This window comes from Emydura macquarii, unplaced genomic scaffold (genome assembly GCF_026122565.2).
Source record: "Emydura macquarii macquarii isolate MOO-44397 ecotype Brisbane River unplaced genomic scaffold, CSIRO-AGI_Emac_v2 contig_383, whole genome shotgun sequence".
NCBI classification, from domain to species: domain Eukaryota; kingdom Metazoa; phylum Chordata; order Testudines; family Chelidae; genus Emydura; species Emydura macquarii.
Window position 1 is genome coordinate 5,105,940 of NW_027130520.1, and position 19,210 is coordinate 5,125,149.

General features: G+C 44.0%; 1 protein-coding gene across 4 annotated transcripts in view; it reads right to left on the reverse strand.

Annotated features, from left to right (window-relative positions):
- STK3 (serine/threonine kinase 3) overlaps positions 1-19,210 on the reverse strand; it is a 269,719-nt gene that overhangs the window by 93,277 nt on the left and 157,232 nt on the right. Inside the window, exon 10 of one of the 4 annotated variants that reach the window (XM_067537099.1) lies at positions 6,205-6,335. The exons of the other annotated variants lie outside the window; for them this stretch is intronic. Coding sequence (XP_067393200.1) covers positions 6,211-6,335 — 125 coding nt within the window. The 3' untranslated portion in view covers positions 6,205-6,210. Of the gene's footprint in view, positions 1-6,204; positions 6,336-19,210 lie in introns of those variants that run through there. 4 annotated transcript variants of the gene reach the window in all.

The following is a 19,210-nucleotide window of genomic DNA, read 5'->3' on the forward strand; positions in this document are numbered from 1 at the left end:
GCAGGGCAGGGTGATCAAGCAGTCTGCTGGCCTCCAAGACTTCACAGGCCAGGGTGAGGCAATCACCCCAAGGGTGGTGTGGCTAGCGGGGAAGGGGATGCAGGCCCTCCCAACTGCATTGAGTCCCAGCCCAGGGCCCTATCAGCGTAAGAGTGTTCTGCCACTGGATCAGTAGGACTCCAGCCACAACTCACTGACACGGCTGCAGGTCACAACACAACAGAACAAACGTCTGGTTCCCCTGGGCTCCTTCCTTCCCCCTTTCCCTGGAGTACCTGGGCTACGAGTTGCCATCAGCCTCCTCTGGGTATGTGCCAGGGGTAGCCCTCACAGGCCCTCACAATACCACAGGTGGTCGGCAGCTCCTCTGGGGCCCAGGTGGTCGGCAGCTCTTCAGCAGTGCCATAGTCGAGCTGGGTCCCCAGCACTGATGGAGAGACATCCTTCCCCTTCAGGAGCTCCCTCCAAACTGAGCTAGAGGGCTCACCTTTTATACTTCCTGTCCCATCCCTCTGCTTTTGGTGAGGCGGGCAGGGTTGTTCTGGCTCCATCCATCAGGGGTTGGGCCATCCCTTCCTGTCCGTCTTCAAGGGAGGCTACACCCTTCGCTCCACCCACATACTATCTGTATGGCCTATTCTTCCTTGGAGGAAAGCCCTGCAATGACAATTTCTGTGAGGAGGATTGTCAGCCTGCTAGAGAGCTATAAAAAAGAAGCCTCAGGCTTGATCCTTTCATCTCAGGTCTACTTAAACTTTAACAAGGAATGTTTAAGCTATAGGACTGAGATCTCCAAGTAGTTACTTCGATTATCCTGGAATTCTCATGGAAAAACTCTAACAGACTCTACGCTTGACCTGGCTATTAGACTATAACCCTTTGGATTGATTCCAGAGAGACTTTCGCAAACCAGCAGATATAACATCACTGCTATGATCCTGATTTATAAACACCGGAAATAATGTGTATGCATATTGATCTTTCAACCATTTATAACTCTCTTCTTTCTTTTTCCTTTTCTTAATAAATCTTAAATTTAGTTATTAAGTATTGGCTGACAATGTGATATTTGGGTAAGATCTGAGATTCATATTGAGCTGGGGATAAGTGTCCTTTGGAATTAATGAAACTTAAATATGGTGAATCAGGTGAATCAGGTTTTAGTAGCCTCTTACTATATTAGCCTTAGTTGTCTAGATGGGAGCCAAGGGCTGAAATGCCTAAAGGGGAATGTATATGGCTTCTTGTTAACCAGTGTGGTAGTACAGAACCCTTTTGTTATTGGCTTGGTGAATCTAATTATAGAATAAACTATGAGTTATGGGGATTGTCTGCCCTATTTCTCGCAGTCTGCCTGGAGTGTGGCATTCTCAATGTGGCCCATCCAGGCACCCGGTCACACCCTTAGCATTGTGTTAGTTACAGTTACTGTTAATTAGCATTTGTTTAAGTGTTTCCTAGTGATGCCCTCACCAGGAACACTGTCCATTGTGTGGAGGAATGATCCACAACGATTCTCACACATGGTGCTTGTTGTGCATAGGAGAAGCCCACGTCAAGGAGCGGTGTTCAATTTGAAAATTGTTCACCAAATGGACTCACGTGGTAAGGGATCTTCACCTAAAGAAGCACCTAATTGAACAGTCCATGTGGCCTACTTTGGCAACAAAGCCTATTTTGGATAGAAGGTCACCCTCAAGTTCTGAGAACACTGCTGCTTCAAGTCCTGGAGCTTGCACCTCACCAAAGAGACGGAGGAGTCATTCCCCATTGAGTGTGTTGAGGAAGAGCTCACACAAGACTGATTGTGGCCACTCCAGGTTGCATGAGGACTCATCTGTCTCCTCCAGAAGGAGTGCACACTGGCAAAGTGTGAATGATGGTGTGCAGAATGGAGCAGAGCTGCTCTCCAGTACCATACAGAGAGGTCAGAGATCCTGTACCATTGACTCCAGTTCTCGCCCCAGAGCATCTGTTAAGTCTAGCACCAGAAGTTTCCATGCCAGCGGCATATCAGGTGGAAACAGACCTCCTCTGCCTTTCTGTCCTGACCTCTCCCTTGATCCAGGACTTTGCCAGGGCTGCATTGTTTATAGCCCCATTGGCTAGGCAGGCTACTGAACCTCTGGGTCTTTTGGCACTGAACCCATGTTTCCCTTCCACACTTAGGGGAAGTGGGGTCTGTGCTGGGCTCAGCACAAGTCACCTCCTTGGCACTGAGAACTTTTTCAGCAGCCGTGCTGTGAGCATTGCTGATGTTATCGTGGCAATATTCACCAGTGAGTCTTACCTTCATGGAACCTCTACAGTCATTCTGTCCAGGTCCACTAGTCCTGGAGTAGTATCTGGCTTTGGCACAGTTAAATGCTTTGTCTTCATCCCTGGATGATTCTGCGGTACCTGGCTTTTCCTCTCTGTCAGATCAGGGGATTTTAAGGAGTTATCTTGTGTTATGTGGCTGCTTCCTGGGTATTCAACTGGAGTTTCTGCAGGAGAAAACCCCTAAGTTGTTGGATATCCTGCAGCCATCTGCCGCTGGGAGAGTCACCCTCCCTTTTAATGATGCACTCCTAGAGCCTGCTAAGGTTTTCTAGAGCACGCCGGCTTCAGTACTGCCCACCGTGAAGTGCATGGAGAAGCGCTACTTCGTGCTGATGCAGGATTTGAGGGCTTTTACTCACATCCGCCCCTAAACTCTCTGATTCTAACTGCAGTGAATAGAAACCAGCAGGCCAGATTTAAGTCCACTCCCAAGAATATGAACTCTAAATAGATGGACTTGCTGGGTAGGATGATTTATGCCTCCTCTTCCTTACAGATGCACATTGCTAAGCAGCAGGCATTGCTGTCTAAATACAACTTTGTGAACTGGACGGCTGTATCTAAGTTTGTGGACCAGTTGCCTGAAGCCTTGAGAGGAATTTTGGGGCATTTATTACTGAAGGACTAGTGGCTAAGACTTTGTTGCTGTCTGTGATGGACATTGCGGATCCTTCGTCTACAGTGATAGTCTTGGCAGTGACCATGAGAAGGAAGTCCTGGCTACAGAATTTGGGCATTGCTTCCAGTGTACAACAGGCCATAGAGGATTTCCCCTTTAATGACTGAGTCCTTTTTTTTCAGATGAGATGGATGAGACTCTGCACTCTTTTGAGGACTTTTAAGGGACTCCTCTCATGAGACACTGCTCCTTGAGCAGGTCCACTCTTTACTGGCTTTGAGAGCGATGGAGAAAGTTCTGCAGAACACCAGGGTCTGGGCTTCTATTCCTGGTACATTCTGGTGCCCAAATCCAAGGGAAAAGAAAGACCCATTCTTTACCTTCATGTCTCGACCTCAACAAATATATCAGACACATGAGGTTCTGAATGGTCACTCTATTGACTATCCTCCCGATGTTGTCTTAGAACAACTGGTTTGCTGCTCTGGACCTTCAGGCCACCTATTTTCATGTGATGATTTTGCCAAGCCACAGAAAATTCCTTTGGTTTGTTGTCGTGGAGTGCCATTTTCAGTATACAGAGCTTCCCTTTGGTGTCTCTCCTGATCCTTAGGTTTCTACCAAATGCATGGTCACGGTGATAGCATACCTCAGGAAAAAAGAAATCTACATCTTTCCCTATATAGATAACTGGTTACTGGGGACATGTTCAGACAGGAAGTACTTTCCCACATTGACATTACACTTCACTTGCTCAGTGATTCACGTACTTACCAACAATTCCACTGCAATGTATTATGTGAATAGGCAAGGCGGAGCATGCTCCAGAGTGTTCTATCAAGAGGCAATCAGCTTGTGGCAGTTCTACATTGAGGAGAGTATCACTCTGATAACCAACTACTTGTCTGGGATCCAGAATCATCTTATGGACTATCTCAGTGGGAATTCTTTCCTGAACCATGAGTGGTCTCTGAAGACAAGTATCCTCCAGGTCATCTTCACAGCATGGGGCATTCCAACAATGAACCTCTTTGCCATGAGGGACAACAGGAAATGTCATATGTTCTGCTCCTGAGGGGCCTCAATCCAGGCTTCCTGTGCCATGCTTTCCATCTCAACTGGTAGTTGGCTGCCCCATATGCTTTTCCCCCAATCCCGATCATTCCACATATCATCTTCAAGTTGAAGGTGGATTCTCATGGCCCTCGCCTGGCTAATGCAATGCTGGTTCTCTGACCTTCTTTTGCTGTCAGTTCAGCATCTCATACTCCTTTCTCTCCAACCTGATGTATTCACACAAAATCACGGTCACACCTTGCCTCCCGCTCTCAGCATCTCACAGTGTGGCTGCTTCATGGCTAAATGAAGAGCAAGAGCAGTGTTCAATGGCTGTTCAACAGGTTCAAAGTAGAAAGTCCTCTACCAGAATGCCTATTCAGCAAAATGGAAGCAGTTTTCGATGTGGACATTGGCCCATGGAATTCAGCTGATACAGGGCATCTTGGGGTACTTGCATTTTCAGTCATTGAGACTTGCGCTTAGTTCATTGAGTGCATCTGGCAGCGATATCAGTATTTCATCCCCACCATTCAGGGAAGATCAGTCTTTTCCAATGTCATGATAGCAAGATTCTTAAAAGGTCTTCTTTGTCTCCATCCTCTGGTCCAAGATCCAGTTCCTCTGGGAATTTAACATGGTCCTAGCAGCTCCATTTGAGCCCCTGCCAACTTGTCCCTTTCCGCTTTTGTGTCAGATAACTGCATTCCTGGTAGTGATAACATCTGCAAGGAGAGTCTGTGTGTGCAGATTCTGATGGAAGAGCCTCCTTATACTCAATTCTCTGAGGACAAAGTGACTTTACGACTACACCCAAAATATTTGTCTAAAGTGATTTCTCAGTTTCATTTGAAACAGGTGATATATTTATCTGTGTTTCCTAAGCTGCATTCATCTCCAGAAGAGCAGTGTCTCAGTACCTTACATGTCAGGCGATGTCTAGCCTTCTGTCTAGACAGGACTAAACCATTTTGTGCTTTGCTTCGCCTCGCCTCGCCTCACCTGTTTGTGTCATTTGGAGATCATATGAAGTGGCAAGCGGTCTCCTTGCAGACTCTCTCTCAATGGATAACATCCTGTATGAAGATTGCATATGAAATGGCTTCAGCTATGCTTCCTCAGCAGGTGTGAGCTCATTCTATGAGGCTACAAGCAATGTCAATAAGCGTTCCTCAGTGACGTCTCAATATTGGATATTAGCAGGGCTGCTACATGGTCGTCCATACATACATTTATGAACTATTATGCTGTTATCACATCACATTGGTAGGCTGGTCCTGCAATCTTTGTTTAGGTAGACTCTCAGCCCAGCCTCCTGCTTGTTTGTTACCTACATGGAATATATGGCTGCATCTACTTGAAGAAGAAGAAACGGTTACTGACCGTAACTATGGTTCTTCAAGATGTGGTGCAGATGTATATTCTACAACCCACTGCCAGTCTAGTCAGAGTCTAGTCTAGCGCCACCCCTCTGCTGGTCTGCTAGGCAAATTCTCTGGCTCTGGTGCCCAGAGCACGCATTCACCTAAGTGGAATACAAACCTGCATCACATCTCAAAGAATCACAGTTACAGTAAGTGACTGTTGCTTCAGTTAATTACAGAACATTTTTGTTCATATTGGGCACTAAATTCCTTCATAGCTGTTAAGGCCCTGATCCTGCAAAGACAGCCAAGAGATCCTTGGTTGTGAATCTTTTCCCAGGATCGGTATAGAAAGACCTATCAGTGTGGGTCAGTTTGTTCAATCCTTTCACTTCCCAGCCAATAGAGAATTTGTTTAGTCATTATATTTTTGAGAAGTTTTTCAGTCTATTTTATATATTTCTAATGATGGGACTGCTATTTTCCTTTGGAGACTGTTCAATGTATAAGGGGCACATTTCTGATATTCAGCCTACATTTTCCTTTGCAACTCATCTCCCTCTGGTGTTTACACCCTTTCAGTGCATTAGAATACTAACTATATATTCTATATCTCAACTATTATAGCACTGTATCAAAAATCATTGTAATTACTATGTATATGTTTTGGTGACTGTAGTGCAGAGGTTAAAACTGACTAATTACAAGATTTCTATTCATTCTGCCAACAGTGACAGGATAATATATTTTGCCATTGGTACTGTATAGTTTAATGAATACATTTTTAAAGTTGTGATATAGTACACATAAGTGACTTAATACTTTATATTGTATGTACTTTTTATTAAACTAGGCTTCACCTATACATTTTTTTTTAAAAAAGAAATCCATTGTTCCCACAGATTTAATCTTCATAAAATACTTTTCTGGAGGGAATACATCATCGAGACATTTTTCCTTAATGAAGACATCTGCTGGGTTTGATCAAAACATGAATTACAGTGGAATATATTCCTATTTAAGCTGAAATGTTTCCACAAAATTAATTTTCCCCCTGCACAGTCCTTGAAATAGGGCTCGCTTTTTTTTTTTTTTTTTAAAGTAGAATGACAGAGCTGCAGTCAAGTTAAGTCACGGTTCTTCATTGTATTAGATGTCACAATTTATATTTTTCAAGATAAACTTTATATGACATCCTGATGATCCTTCTTGGAAAAAAACTCCCTTCATAGAAATAAATCTACTAGAGAGTCATTTCGGGACATCTATTTTCATTTTGTCTTTACCATCATTACTACCAAGAAGGAATAGTTGTACTGAGTGACCAAGATAGTCTCCACATTCCCCCATTCACATCAACTTATCAGACTGTTAAAGGCATTTTCGCTTCCTTCCCAAAACCATGCCAAAAAGGGACTGGGGTGGGATTACCTTTAGGATTAACCACAACTAGCTAATACATTTTTAAACATGGCTGCCTTTGTCTACTCTAAGTAACAAGATGTGTTTACTGTGTTGTTTAAACACATTTTTAATGTAACTGACTTCCTCAAAGTACGCAACACCCATGGAAATTGCTCCTAGCCTCCCTGCTCTAAGAAAATACTATTTTAAGTGTCTCTGCCTCATCCAGGGAAGCAGGAAATGAGGAGGAATACTGTAATGGAGAAGAGACGCACAGAAGATTCTTGGTAGAAACATGGAGTCCAGGCCGAGCCAGAGATAAGTAAGAAACCAATTAAAACAGATTTTGGAAGGAGCTGATAGTCACTTAAAAACAGGAAACTGTATTGTGGTGAGAAAGCACCAGACTGGGTGGCTGCAAAGAAAATGACAAAGTTGCACTAAATCTTAGGCCTGGTTTACACTGGCTGCTTACGTCGCCCCCTACAGTATGCATCTCCACTGGCACGTAAATTCCGTCGATTTAAAGTGTGGTACAAGTCGACCTAATAAACCCACATCTGCAAGTGGTGTAGTGATGAATTTGAATTCCCAGGGTCAAAATTGCCTCAGTGGAGGCAGAGCACAATGTAAATCAACGCCATTGGCCTGTGGCAGGTATCCCATAATGCCCCATTGTGACCACTCTGAACATTCATGCTCTGCTGTAATGTGACCATATAAACAGGAAGTAGTCCTCCCCTCAAACCCCGGGACATTTTGATTGTCCATTTCCGGTTTAGACAGTGTGGAGAGAGCTTTGTAGCTGAACAGCTCATGGCGACTGCATGGCTCAAACGTACTCCAGCTTGGAGTCAACTAGATGTCTTGGATCTCATCAGTCTGTGGGATGAAGAGTCTGTTCTGGCTCAGCTCCAAGACAGCAAAAGAAATTTAGATATATACGAGGAGATATCTCATGGCATGCTGGAGAAGGGGCACAACAGGGGCGCGCAGCAGTGCCACGTTAAGATTCCAGAGTTGAAGTAGGCTTATCAGAAAATGAGGGAAGCTAACAGCCATTCTGGCTCCTCGCCCAAAACATGCAGCTTTTACGAGGAACTGCATGCAATTCTCAGTGGTGACCTCACCAGCGTGCCACCACACAGCATCGATACCTCCAAAGAATCCCAGTCGAGGACGAATGAGGAGGACTCTGTGGATGATGAGGAGAGCAAGGTGCAGGACAGCAGGGTATCCATTCTCCCTGGAAGCCAGGACTTGTTTGTTACCCCAGAGCAGTCCAGCCACACAAGACAGCGGGACTGATCGAGAAGGCGCATCTGGTGTGTGTGTGGGGCAGGGGTTTTTTTTGTTTTTTTTTTTTGTGGTTCTGTCCCCAGTCCAGCTTCTTAAAAGGAGTTTGTGTTTTTGAGGGGAGGGTCTTACTGTGAGGTGAAAAACTTCAGTGGAGAGTTATTCCTATTTATGTGCAGAGGTATGCTTTGAGAATCCTCTGTGGATATCTCAAGGAAACTTTCATGAAAGTAATCTGTAAACCTTTGCAGAAGGTTTCTGGGGAGGGCAGCCTTATTTCTTCCGCCAGAGTAGGATACTTTTTCCCGCCACTCTGCTATTAAATGAGCAGGCATCATCATGGAAGACAGCATAGCAGCATGAGGGCCAGGCCTGTACCCCGATGCTTGCAGCAAATCTTCCCTTTTCACCTGTGTTACCCTCAGGAGACTGACACATGGTCACCTAGGGAAGATGGCACCTCCCCAAGACTACTTCTAGTCCTAGTACTGTTGCAATGGGCATTATGGGTTGGGATACTGGTTGCCCTATGTTTTCTGCTGCTACAATTCACCCGCAGTGTACTCTAATCTGTTCTGACCACCTCCTCCCAAACCAGTCTTTGGTATGTTACAGCAGAGCCTGGTGATCCCTCTCCTTGCTCAAGTGTGGATTGTGGATTTTAGTGCTAATGAAGCCTTTCTATAACAGATGCAAGGTCCGTTTGCTTACCATGTCTGTAACGCCAGTCGAACCCTTTCAAGATGCACAGAATGGAATGCAGGTCTGGCTTAGCCTTGTGAACATGAAGGAGAGAACTTTTTACATTGTAACATTTCCTTTACTACTTTGGGTCAGCGAACAATGGCAACTTTGTGCTTTGCTTATCTTATGGTAGGCACCTTGGCCTTCAGCCCCCCTTGCCAAACTCCAGCTGAAAAACGTTCCCAGATTAGGAAGTGGGGGGAAAAAACGCAGAATGACATGTTCAGTGAAATAATGAATGCCTCCGTGGCTGCTGACACAGAGCTCAGAGCCTAGAGGATGTCCTTGTCTGAAAAACTAGACATGGACATGGAACACAGAAGATCTAGGGATTAGTCTGACATGCTGAGGCATCTGGTAGAGCTCTCGGAAGAGAAGTGGCAGGACAGACTTCCTCTGCAGCCCCTCCAAAACACTGCTACCTACTGCTTTGTTATCAGCCCCCACCCCCAAGTGGTCTAGGAGTACACTGAGTAGGGTGCAGTACGTGCTGCACTTCACACCGTTGGAGGCGAGCAGAAGGACGCAATGGCCCCTTTAAGAATTGCACGCAACCACAGTTGCTTGCATGGTGACACTTTACAATGTTAAGTTATCCTCCTTTCCTCCCATTAAAACGAGTCACAAATAAAACTTTGTAGCATTAAAAAACATCTGTCTGTATTCATTCATAGCTTGAGTGGGGAGAGAAGGGGAGGGGGCAGCTGGAGCAAGGGTGGGGGATGGGAAATAAAGGCACAGCACTGACATACAGTACTGCAGTTCATTGCAAAACCAGTTTTTCAATGTTTCCCAAAGTCAAAGCGCTCTGTGGTTGGCTCTGAATGTAGCGCTGGAATCTGGCTGCTCAAAATTTGCAGCCAGCCTATCAGCCTCCATGGCCCAATTCTGGGGGAACTTTTCCCCCTTCGTTGTACACAAATTATGGAGCGCACATCATACAGAAATAACTAATAAGATGTTCTTTTCACTGATGTCAAGCCTAGTAAGCAGACATCTCCATCTGGCTTTTAAATGGCCAAATGCACATTCCACCACCATTGTGCACTTGCTGAGCCTGTTATTGAAACGCTCCTTCTCGCTGTCCAGGTGCCCAGTGTAGGGCTTCATTAGCCAAGGGAGCAAGGGGTAGGCAGGATCCCCCAGGATCACTATTGGCATTTCCACATCCCCAATGTTTATTTTTTTAGTCAGGGAAGAAAGTGCCCGCCTGCATCTTCTTGCACAGACCTGAGTTCCTAAAGATGCACACAACATGTAACTTTCCAGACCACCCCACTTTGATGTCAGTGAAACATCCCCTGTGATCCGCAAAGGCCTGCAACACTATTCAGAAGTATCCCTTCCAGTTTATGTACTCTGTGGCAAGGTGGTCTGGTGCTAAGATAGGGCTATGCATGCCATCTATTGCCACCCCACAGTCTGGGAACCCCATTGCAGCAAACCCATCCACTATGTCCTGCACATTTCCCAAAGTCACAACTCTTCTTAGCAGAAGCCTATTGATGACCCTGCACACTTGCATCACAGCAGCTCCAGCACTGGATTTACCGACTCCGAATTGATTCCCAACAGATCGGTAGCAATCCGGGGTTGCCAGCTTCCACAGAGCGATGGCCACTTGCTTCTCCACTGTCAGAACTGGTCTCAATGAGTATTCACACACTTCAGGGCTGGGGACAGCTCCGAACAAAGTTCAAAGAAAGTGGCCTTTCGCATATGAAAGTTCTGCAGCCACTGCTCATCATCCCACACCTTCATAATGATGCGATTCTACTAATCTGTGCTTGTTTCCCGGGACCAGAGCTGGCACTCCATGGACTGAAGATGATGCGTCACATCTGCAGCAAACAGGAATTGTTCCGCTCTATTGCTTGAAGCAGGACAGTCTCAGTAACATCACTATTTTCCATGCTGCAGCTCCTCTCTCATCTTTGGAAATACTGCAGGATAAGGCGGGAGGTATTGGTGATGCTCACAATGGTAGTACAGAGTTGAGCAGGCTCCATGTCTCTCCAGCCAGGGCCTGCGCGCGGCATAGAAAAACGGTGCAAAAAAGCATTTGCAGTTTGTTTGGGACAAGGCAGGAGGGGGAGGGAGCACGTTGAATCATGGGAGGACAGAGGGCCCAAGCATAATTTTTTCGGGCACAGTAGAAACTTGTAACACGGGGCCCCCCCTACCACACACATACCACAATCCCTCATCCCATACATACAATCTCATAAACCATGAAAAATGTTTGAATTCTGAAATTACTGTTACATATTCTACATTTCTGAAAAATGCCCCCCCCCTCCTCCTTTGCTATTTTTGTTTAACATAACACCCAGCTTGAGAGTCCTACAAGTGTGCTGACTATTTTGTAACTTTTTGGTCATTATAAAGTTATTATATCCTGTCAATGTCTTGATGTTTTTATTCTAATGGACCAATGTGACTGCAAACATTCTATAATTAGGCCGATTAACTTTAAAGCTTTATTTTTCTGGCCTTCTTCATTGCAAAATCATGAATTAGCCCCCCCCAAAGCTATAGTCTCAAGAGTTCCAAGAAAGTTACCATTGTGTGGGTCATCTATCAGATTATTCTCTCCTTGGAATGCTGAACCTCCCTCATGAATCAAGAAATAAGGTAAAACACAACAATCTTTCCAATATTTCTTTCCATCTTGTAGCTTCTGTTAATATTTGTTTTTGAATCTCTCTGTCCACTCCATGTACACTTGACAGTGTCTGCTGTAATTGCTTCCACTGGCAGTAGTAAGCTTTATGTTCTATGCTATTTTCATGTTCAGAAAGTTTAGTATATAGTTTATGCCACTTTTTCACAATTGGTGAATTCTCTTCATTTTTTGCCAGCATACTGCACGGTTTAAGCCTCCCTTCAGGAAACAGCCGACATGGAAAACACTACAGTGCTTGGTTGGTAGCACTCCAAACAAGCCAGTCTCTTGGTATCTTTTCTCTCTTATTGGAAGTCTTACATCTGTGAAGAAATCCGGGAAAATTATGCCCATCAACATCTTTTTGGCATTGACTTTGCTAGCTTCTGCATTTCTTCAAAAGTCAGGACACCAGATAGAACAATTTTTTGACTGATAGTATCTGTTATGTTTTCAGGCCACAAGCCTGGATGTTTGAAAAGACAAGAATCAGATAGTGTAGCACTACTCTCTCCTGCTTCTTGTAAACCTTCTGAATGTGGTGGTGCGAATGGTGATACTACCTGGCTACCTTCAAGCATTTGATTGGAGTCACATGATGCATGTTCTGGCAGCTTTTCTTTGTTATCAATTGACAGTGCCACAGACACAGTCTCTATGTTGAAATCATTTTCACCTTGACTTTGTTCATCTGCTTCCCTAATTAGTATATTGCCTGACTGCAGAAAGGCCTTGTCTGATTTGAAAAACTGGAGGATAGATTGGTGTCCTTTAGCTTCTTTTAGTTCCCTGTCTTTTACCTCCTTACGTTTCTGGCTGCCTGATTTGTATTTATAGCCACCACCAGGCATCGCAGTATGGGGGGGGTGTGAATGTGAGTGAATCAGACACATACTCACATATATTTTGGGCCTGCAAATCCTACCAGAAGAAGCAGCAGCACTGGCTCCCACTGTCTTATGGTGCTTTGCTTTGCCCCTCCCACCAGCTGTCCTTTCCTCTTGCCTATGCACAAGGAACTCTGGGATTGGTAGTTCTTGATCTGATAGACCATGTCATAGAGAAGAGCACAAATCTCTGTCTCTCAGTCTCAAACTACAAGTCCTAGTTTAACTGCACAAGCACACACACTCTATTCTAGAGAAGGGCCTGGGCTGGGCCAGCAGGTCCAGCAACTCTCTGTTCAGAATGTTGCTTGAGACTGTTCTAACACTGCTTCTGATTGGCTCCAGCAAATCTCACAAGATCTAGACAATAGATACAGGGAAATAAATTCCTATAAATATCCTCAGGTATGATATACAATTTAGCCTCAATTTTTTCCTCATGGTAATGGGGGTTTCAGCCTGCGCCACGCCCCCCCAGTAAAGCATACCCTTTTCCCCATCCATGTGTGAACCCTGTTTACACTGAACAAGGAGCTTGGGAGAGCTTTGTCTTCATTATATGTTTTCAAATCAGCAGTTCAACATTTCTACAGCGTTTTCAAGAATCCTATTAGAGACTAGACTAACTGACAACAGTTGACACAATCTGATATGCAGGAGAGCTTGGACTGCTGCACCAAGTTTTCAACCCACGTGACCTGAAGAGTTTGTTATTCATCCAGGAGAATAGGAGGGTTCCTGATTAAAGACCAGATCCTGCAATCTGATACACTAGTAGGGACCTCAGAGGGCAGCAGGTGACATTGCAGGATCAGGGTTTAAAAGTTTGAATTCGTAAAGGGAAATAAAAAGTACCTGCCCCTACTTCTCCCCCATCTTGCATCCCATTAGTTTATTGCCCTCTTCCCTTTATTTTTACAGTACCAACACCAAGTATTGGATGCTATATCAACATTAAAGCAATAACAATGAAAAACAGAGCAAGGCAAAATGGCACAGAGAGACAGCCTCTCTGCCAACCCCAAAAAAAGGGCAAATGTAAAAATAACAAAAAAAAGCAATTATATGGAAAAGAGAAAGTGAAACAATCTAAAGTGAGTTCATTTAAATAGAAAGGTCTGACACTGAGCCTTAAAGACAGCTACAAAAGGACTGGCAAACATGTTCCGGGAGAATGTTCTTTGTATAGAGGTCTCTGAACTGAGGCCGGATGAAACTTACACATGAAAAGCGAGGGCTCTTTAGTCAGCTATATTGCCTCACACCTTTTTTCCTTCCTTTTAAGGGCATATGAACAAAAGGCATCACTCCCTGCTCATGAACATGTACAGATGTAGAAAGAAAGAGGGCATGTTATTTATTACTTGGTTGTGTATAGCTTGTTGGGGTCAGATGACAGGCCTTGTTTTGTTCCAGATCTCAACTTTATTTGGGCACAATTCCCTATTTGTGAAAAAATATGTTTTTAATTATTTTTTGTCAAGACTCCCAGAGGCCTTTGAGCATTGGTGCCTATAAATAAAAACATATTATTGTTACTTATTTTGTCCTTGAGCAGGGAAATAAAATGCAGAGGGAAACAAATATGTGAAACTAAATGTTAAGGAAATTTTAAAAAAATCTTTTGTCATAAATATTTTGCATCTCTAGGATTTAAAAAAACCAAACTTCTCTGTCCAATAACATTTCCACAGTTAGTAACATTGCCATTCCCAAGCCCAAACAACAGAGGAGGGTTCTGCAGTTGAGTTTGCAACCCACTCAGGTAAAACCTTACCACAACAGTTCGATTAAACCAAAACTTTAGGACAGTAGGTGCAGGTATGACACCAAAGCCAAAAGATGAAAGCCAAAAGAAAGCTGAGATCTCAAGACATTGAATCCTACAACCAAATCTGTAACAAGAGTAGTCATCTGGAATGTACAGACTTTGTACAGTACAGAAAAGCTCATACAGGTTACGTGAAAATTGAAAAAATACCATCTGAACATTTTTGGCACCAGTGAAATGAGATGGGCAAGGAGTAGCAAGATGGTGTTTGATGGTGCTACAATTTTATACTTAGGAAGAAGAAGGAACGAAAGAGGTGTAGGAATTATGCTGCCTAACATCACAATGAAGATCCTGCTGACTTGTCAGCCAATGAACAACAAAATAACAATAGCCAGGCTGCAAACAAGACATGTCAAGTGTACAATAATCTAAGTATATTCACCAATAAACACAGGAGAAAATAAACACAGTGAAAAGGGTATATGCTGCAAGCAGGTGCAGCACGTATTTGATGATGTGTCTAACCAAAATATCAAGTTGATGATAGGCAACTTCAGTGCAGAAATGGGCAATAACTCTACTGGCTGAGAAGGAGTCACAGGCACAACAGCAAAAGCCATCTGAACTGATAATGACAAATGGCTCATGAATCTCTGTGGCATAAGCAACCTTAAGGATAAGAGACAATCTCTTCTAGCACTAAAGGATTCACAAGCTGACATGGAGATCACCAGACAATGCAACTGTCAACCAGAGAGACCATGTGTGTATAACTAAGATATAGGCATCTTCTCTGAGCAATGTCAGAGTCAGCAGAGGAGCAAATGTTGGCTCAGATCAGTATCTTTTAGAGACCATATTACAACTTAAATTCAAAAAGATCACAAAGATGGACAAAAAGAATGTTACAGCAATAGAAAAGTTCAAGGACAAAGAAACACAGATCAGATTCCAGTGCTATGCACATAACAACTGTTCCAATGTTTTACAGGACCAGGCTGATGAAAGTCTGGAAGACAGATGGTCAAACTGGAAAAAGACAGTAGTCAAGTCTGCAGAGGAAGTAGTGGGCCTCCAAAGAGAGCATAAGAAGGATCTATGGATTACATATGGAACATGGGCAAGAACTGATGAACAGAAAGCACTGAAGGCCAAAAAGGAACAGTGCAAGACACAGACAGTGCTCTTAAAAGTGAATGAAAGATACAGAGAGAAAGGCAAAGAAATAAAGAAGAGATGCAGGCATGATAGAGATGCCCAGTTCAGGACAAGGCTGCAGAAGCTTGTCCCTCAAGTTGTAGTGGGGGAGGTCTACTCTGTATATTAGGAAAATGTTTTTCACTAGGAGGGTGGTGAAGCACTGGAATGGGTTACCTAGGGAGGTGGTGGAATCTCCATCTTTAGAGGTTTTTAAGCTGCGGCTTGACAAAGCCCTGGCTGGGATGATTTAGCTGAGGTTAGTCCTGCTTCGAGCAGTGGGTTGGACTAGATGACCTCCTGAGGTCCCTTCCAACTCAAGTCTTCTATGATTCTATAAGCTAAGGCAGAAGAGCAGCAACACAAAGGTGAGATGTCAAGCAGCTTTATAGAACAGTGAAAGATCTCTCAGGAAGAACCAGACCACCACAGGTGATGGCCCTCAGGGATTCTCATGAACAGACTCAAAATGCGTGAAAAGCAACCCAGATGATGGAAAAAACAATTCCCTTTCATATTAAATTGTCCAGAGCCAATGATCACACATAGATTTGAGAGAAATGCCAATCCTAATTTAGAAATAGAAGAGGAACTAATAACAGCCAATGAAATTAAAGTAGCCATCAAAGGCCTCAAACAGGGAAAATTTCCTGTGGTTGACAGCGTCTGATTGAGAAGCTAACAAAACTTTGTACACAATTAGACAACCTGCACTTTCCTTACGACATTGCTTTACTAAGTATGATGTGGAATGGAATTATTGCCCTTACATCAGAGGCCGAACAGGAAGCAGCAAAAATTTGACTGAATTAAATGTGAAACCCAAGATTATGAAGATAAGAAAGTGGACAATAGATGCAAAGGGGTTTGTGGATGGAAAAGAAATCAAACAGGTAGAAGAGTTCTGCTTGCTGGGGAGTCCGATGAGATTTGAAGTGGCTGCAAAAAGATATTCATATAAGATTAGGAAAAGTAACCACTATTTTTGGAAGAATGAACAATATCTGGTCAGACAGAGATCTCCACTCCAAACTAAATGTCAAATTATGTGCTATTGTACTGAGCATGCTACTGTATGGACCCAAGACTTGGCTGATGACAGTGGCTAACAAAAAGAGATTGGAGGCTGCACATCACAGATGGCTGAGGAGGATAATATACAGTTCATGGAAACACAAAATAACAAATGTGAGAGTAAGAGAGCTGACAGAGCAGGACATGTTAGAGAATAACATCAAAGAAAGAAGGCTCAGATGGTTGGGACATGCACACTGCATGGAAGAAGGGAGGAAAGAGAAAGTGAGGCAGACCAGGAAGAATTGGCACAAGACAGTGACAGATATTGAACGGGCTGCCATCACCTGTGAAGAAGTACCACAACCAGCGAGTGGCCACAATCAACAGAGGAACTAGATTCCCAATTTGTTAGTGGCACAGAAAGAACTAAAGTCCAAGGTCTACCCAAATCAATTTGTTTCTCCAGTCCTGTGGCTTGTAGTACTCTATTATTCAAAAGTACCAAAGAACACAAGATACCTTTTAAGCAACCTGTAGTAATTATTATATTAGAGACAAAACAAGCCCCTAAGTCAGAGGCATCTGTTCACCCTCTCTTTGCCCATATAGCATGAAACTGCCTATTGACATATTATGAAGAGCATCCAGGCCCCAGCATATCAAATCATGTCCCTATGGGCTGACCAGATCCTAGCACACCAGAGCATCTGCCTCTCCAGGAGTGCAAGGACTCTTATTGTGCCCAGCTTCTGCACATGGGTTGCAAAAAGGGATGAAAGGGAAGAGGAAGATACTAACCTGTTACTGGAGGTTCTTCAAGTTGTGTGGCCCCTATCTGTATTCCACTGTGGGTTATGCATGTGTACCATGTGTCCAGAGTTGGATAATTTGAAAGTAGTGTCTGTTGTTCCACGCATGCTCCCTGGCTTTCCTCATGTCTGTAACCAAGATGATAAAGGACAGGGTGCAGTGACCACCTCTTCAGTTCCTTCTCTACCCCTAATCAGATATGATCCAAAGCAGAAAGGAAGAAAAGCAGGTAGTGGAATACAGATAAAGACCACATATGTCGAAGATCCTTCAGTTACAGGTAAATAAATTCCTCTTCTGCAAGTGATGGTCCCTACCGTATTTCTACTGTGGGAGATTGACAAGCAGTACCTAAGTAGGAGGAGGGTGCAAGGATTAGGATGGCAGGATTGAGCAACAAATCCTGCAACAGGGTGTAATTCCTTGTAAACGTGTGAATGGAACTCCACATCGCCGCTTTGTAGATATCTAAGAGGAGTATAACGTGAAGATACACTATGGTTGTTGCTTTAGCTCTAGTGCAGTGAGCTCAAACCCCTGTAGGGGGAGGTTGGTTGGAGAACTGAAAGAGTAGATGTAGTCAGATATCCATTTCGAAATTCCTTGGGTGGAGATGGTGTGCCCACTGACCCTCTCCATTACAAGCAACAGTCTCAGGGACTTCCTGATGGGTTTTGTTCTCTGAGAGTAAAAGGCCAAGGCTCATCGAAAGCTGAGGGAGTGGAGTCTGCGTTCTTCTGCAGATACATGCAGTTTCAGGAAGAATACAGGTAAGTGATCAATTATGGTGAAATTCCAAAACCACTTTAGGGATAAATTTGGGGTGTAGGTGTAAAGAAACTTTATCTTTATGGAACATAGTGCATGGGGGGGATCTGCCATCATTGCGCTGAGTTCCCCGATCCTCCTTGCCCATGTGATGGATACCAGAAAGGCAACATTCATGGAGAAAAGGGACATGGAGCAAGTAGCAAAAGACTCAGGGGGGGCCTTGTCACTACTGAAAGGACAAGATTCAAATCCTAGGGGGACGTAATCTTTTGAGGAGGAAAAGCTCTTATCAGGCCTTTCCAGGATCAATTAGTTAGCGGGTGTGCAAAAATAGAGTAGCCCTCAGTAGGTGGATGGAATGCACTGATCGCCAGTAAGTGAACTCTCAGGGAACTGAGGGATAAACCCAATGTCTTCAAAGATAGGATATATTCTAGGATGGAGTATCCATAGCTTCTGGTAGAACACCTCTTTGTTGTGTGCAGGACAAGAAGCGCTTCCATTGAGCTAGGTAACAGTCCCCTAGTCAAGTCCTTTCTGCTACTGAAGAGGGTATTTCACATGGCTGAGGAGCATGCATTTTCTAGGGATGATGCCTATCCAAATACCATGCCCTGAGGTGGAGCGGTCATGGGTTGGGGTTTTTGATACTGCCGTTGCACTGAGTTAGTAGATTGGGACATATTGGGAAGTAATTGGTGGGCAAGACAACATGCACAGAAGGGTGGGGAACCAGAACTGTCTGGACCAGAAAGGGGAGATCAGGATGACTTTGCCCTGCTGGATCTTGTGTAACACTCATGGCAGAAGAAGCAGTGGAGGAAAGGCAGAAACCTAGGACTCCTCTGGAACTATAACGTGGTGCATTTGATCAGGGAAGTGAATAGATCTCCAGTTGAGGTTCCCCATCACATGAAAATGTCTTGTAGCACTGTATCATAAAATTCCCACTTGTGGTCTATTGCGAAGCGTCTGCTGAAGGAGTCTGTGAGAACACTCTGCATCCCCAGAATGTAGATTATAGATAGGGTGATTTGATTTGTGATGCACCAGTTCCAGAGGTGGACTGATTCTGCACACAATGAGGCCAATCTTGTTCCCCCTTGCTTATTGATGTAGAAGACCACTGTAGTGTAGTATAACATTATCAGGATGTGGTGAGAGTGGATGACTGGAAGAAAGGACTCACACATTCCATCATCATCATAATTCGAAGACATTGATGTGCATTCTGGACTCTCGAGATATCCACACTCCTTGTGCCACATAGTTGCCCATATAGGC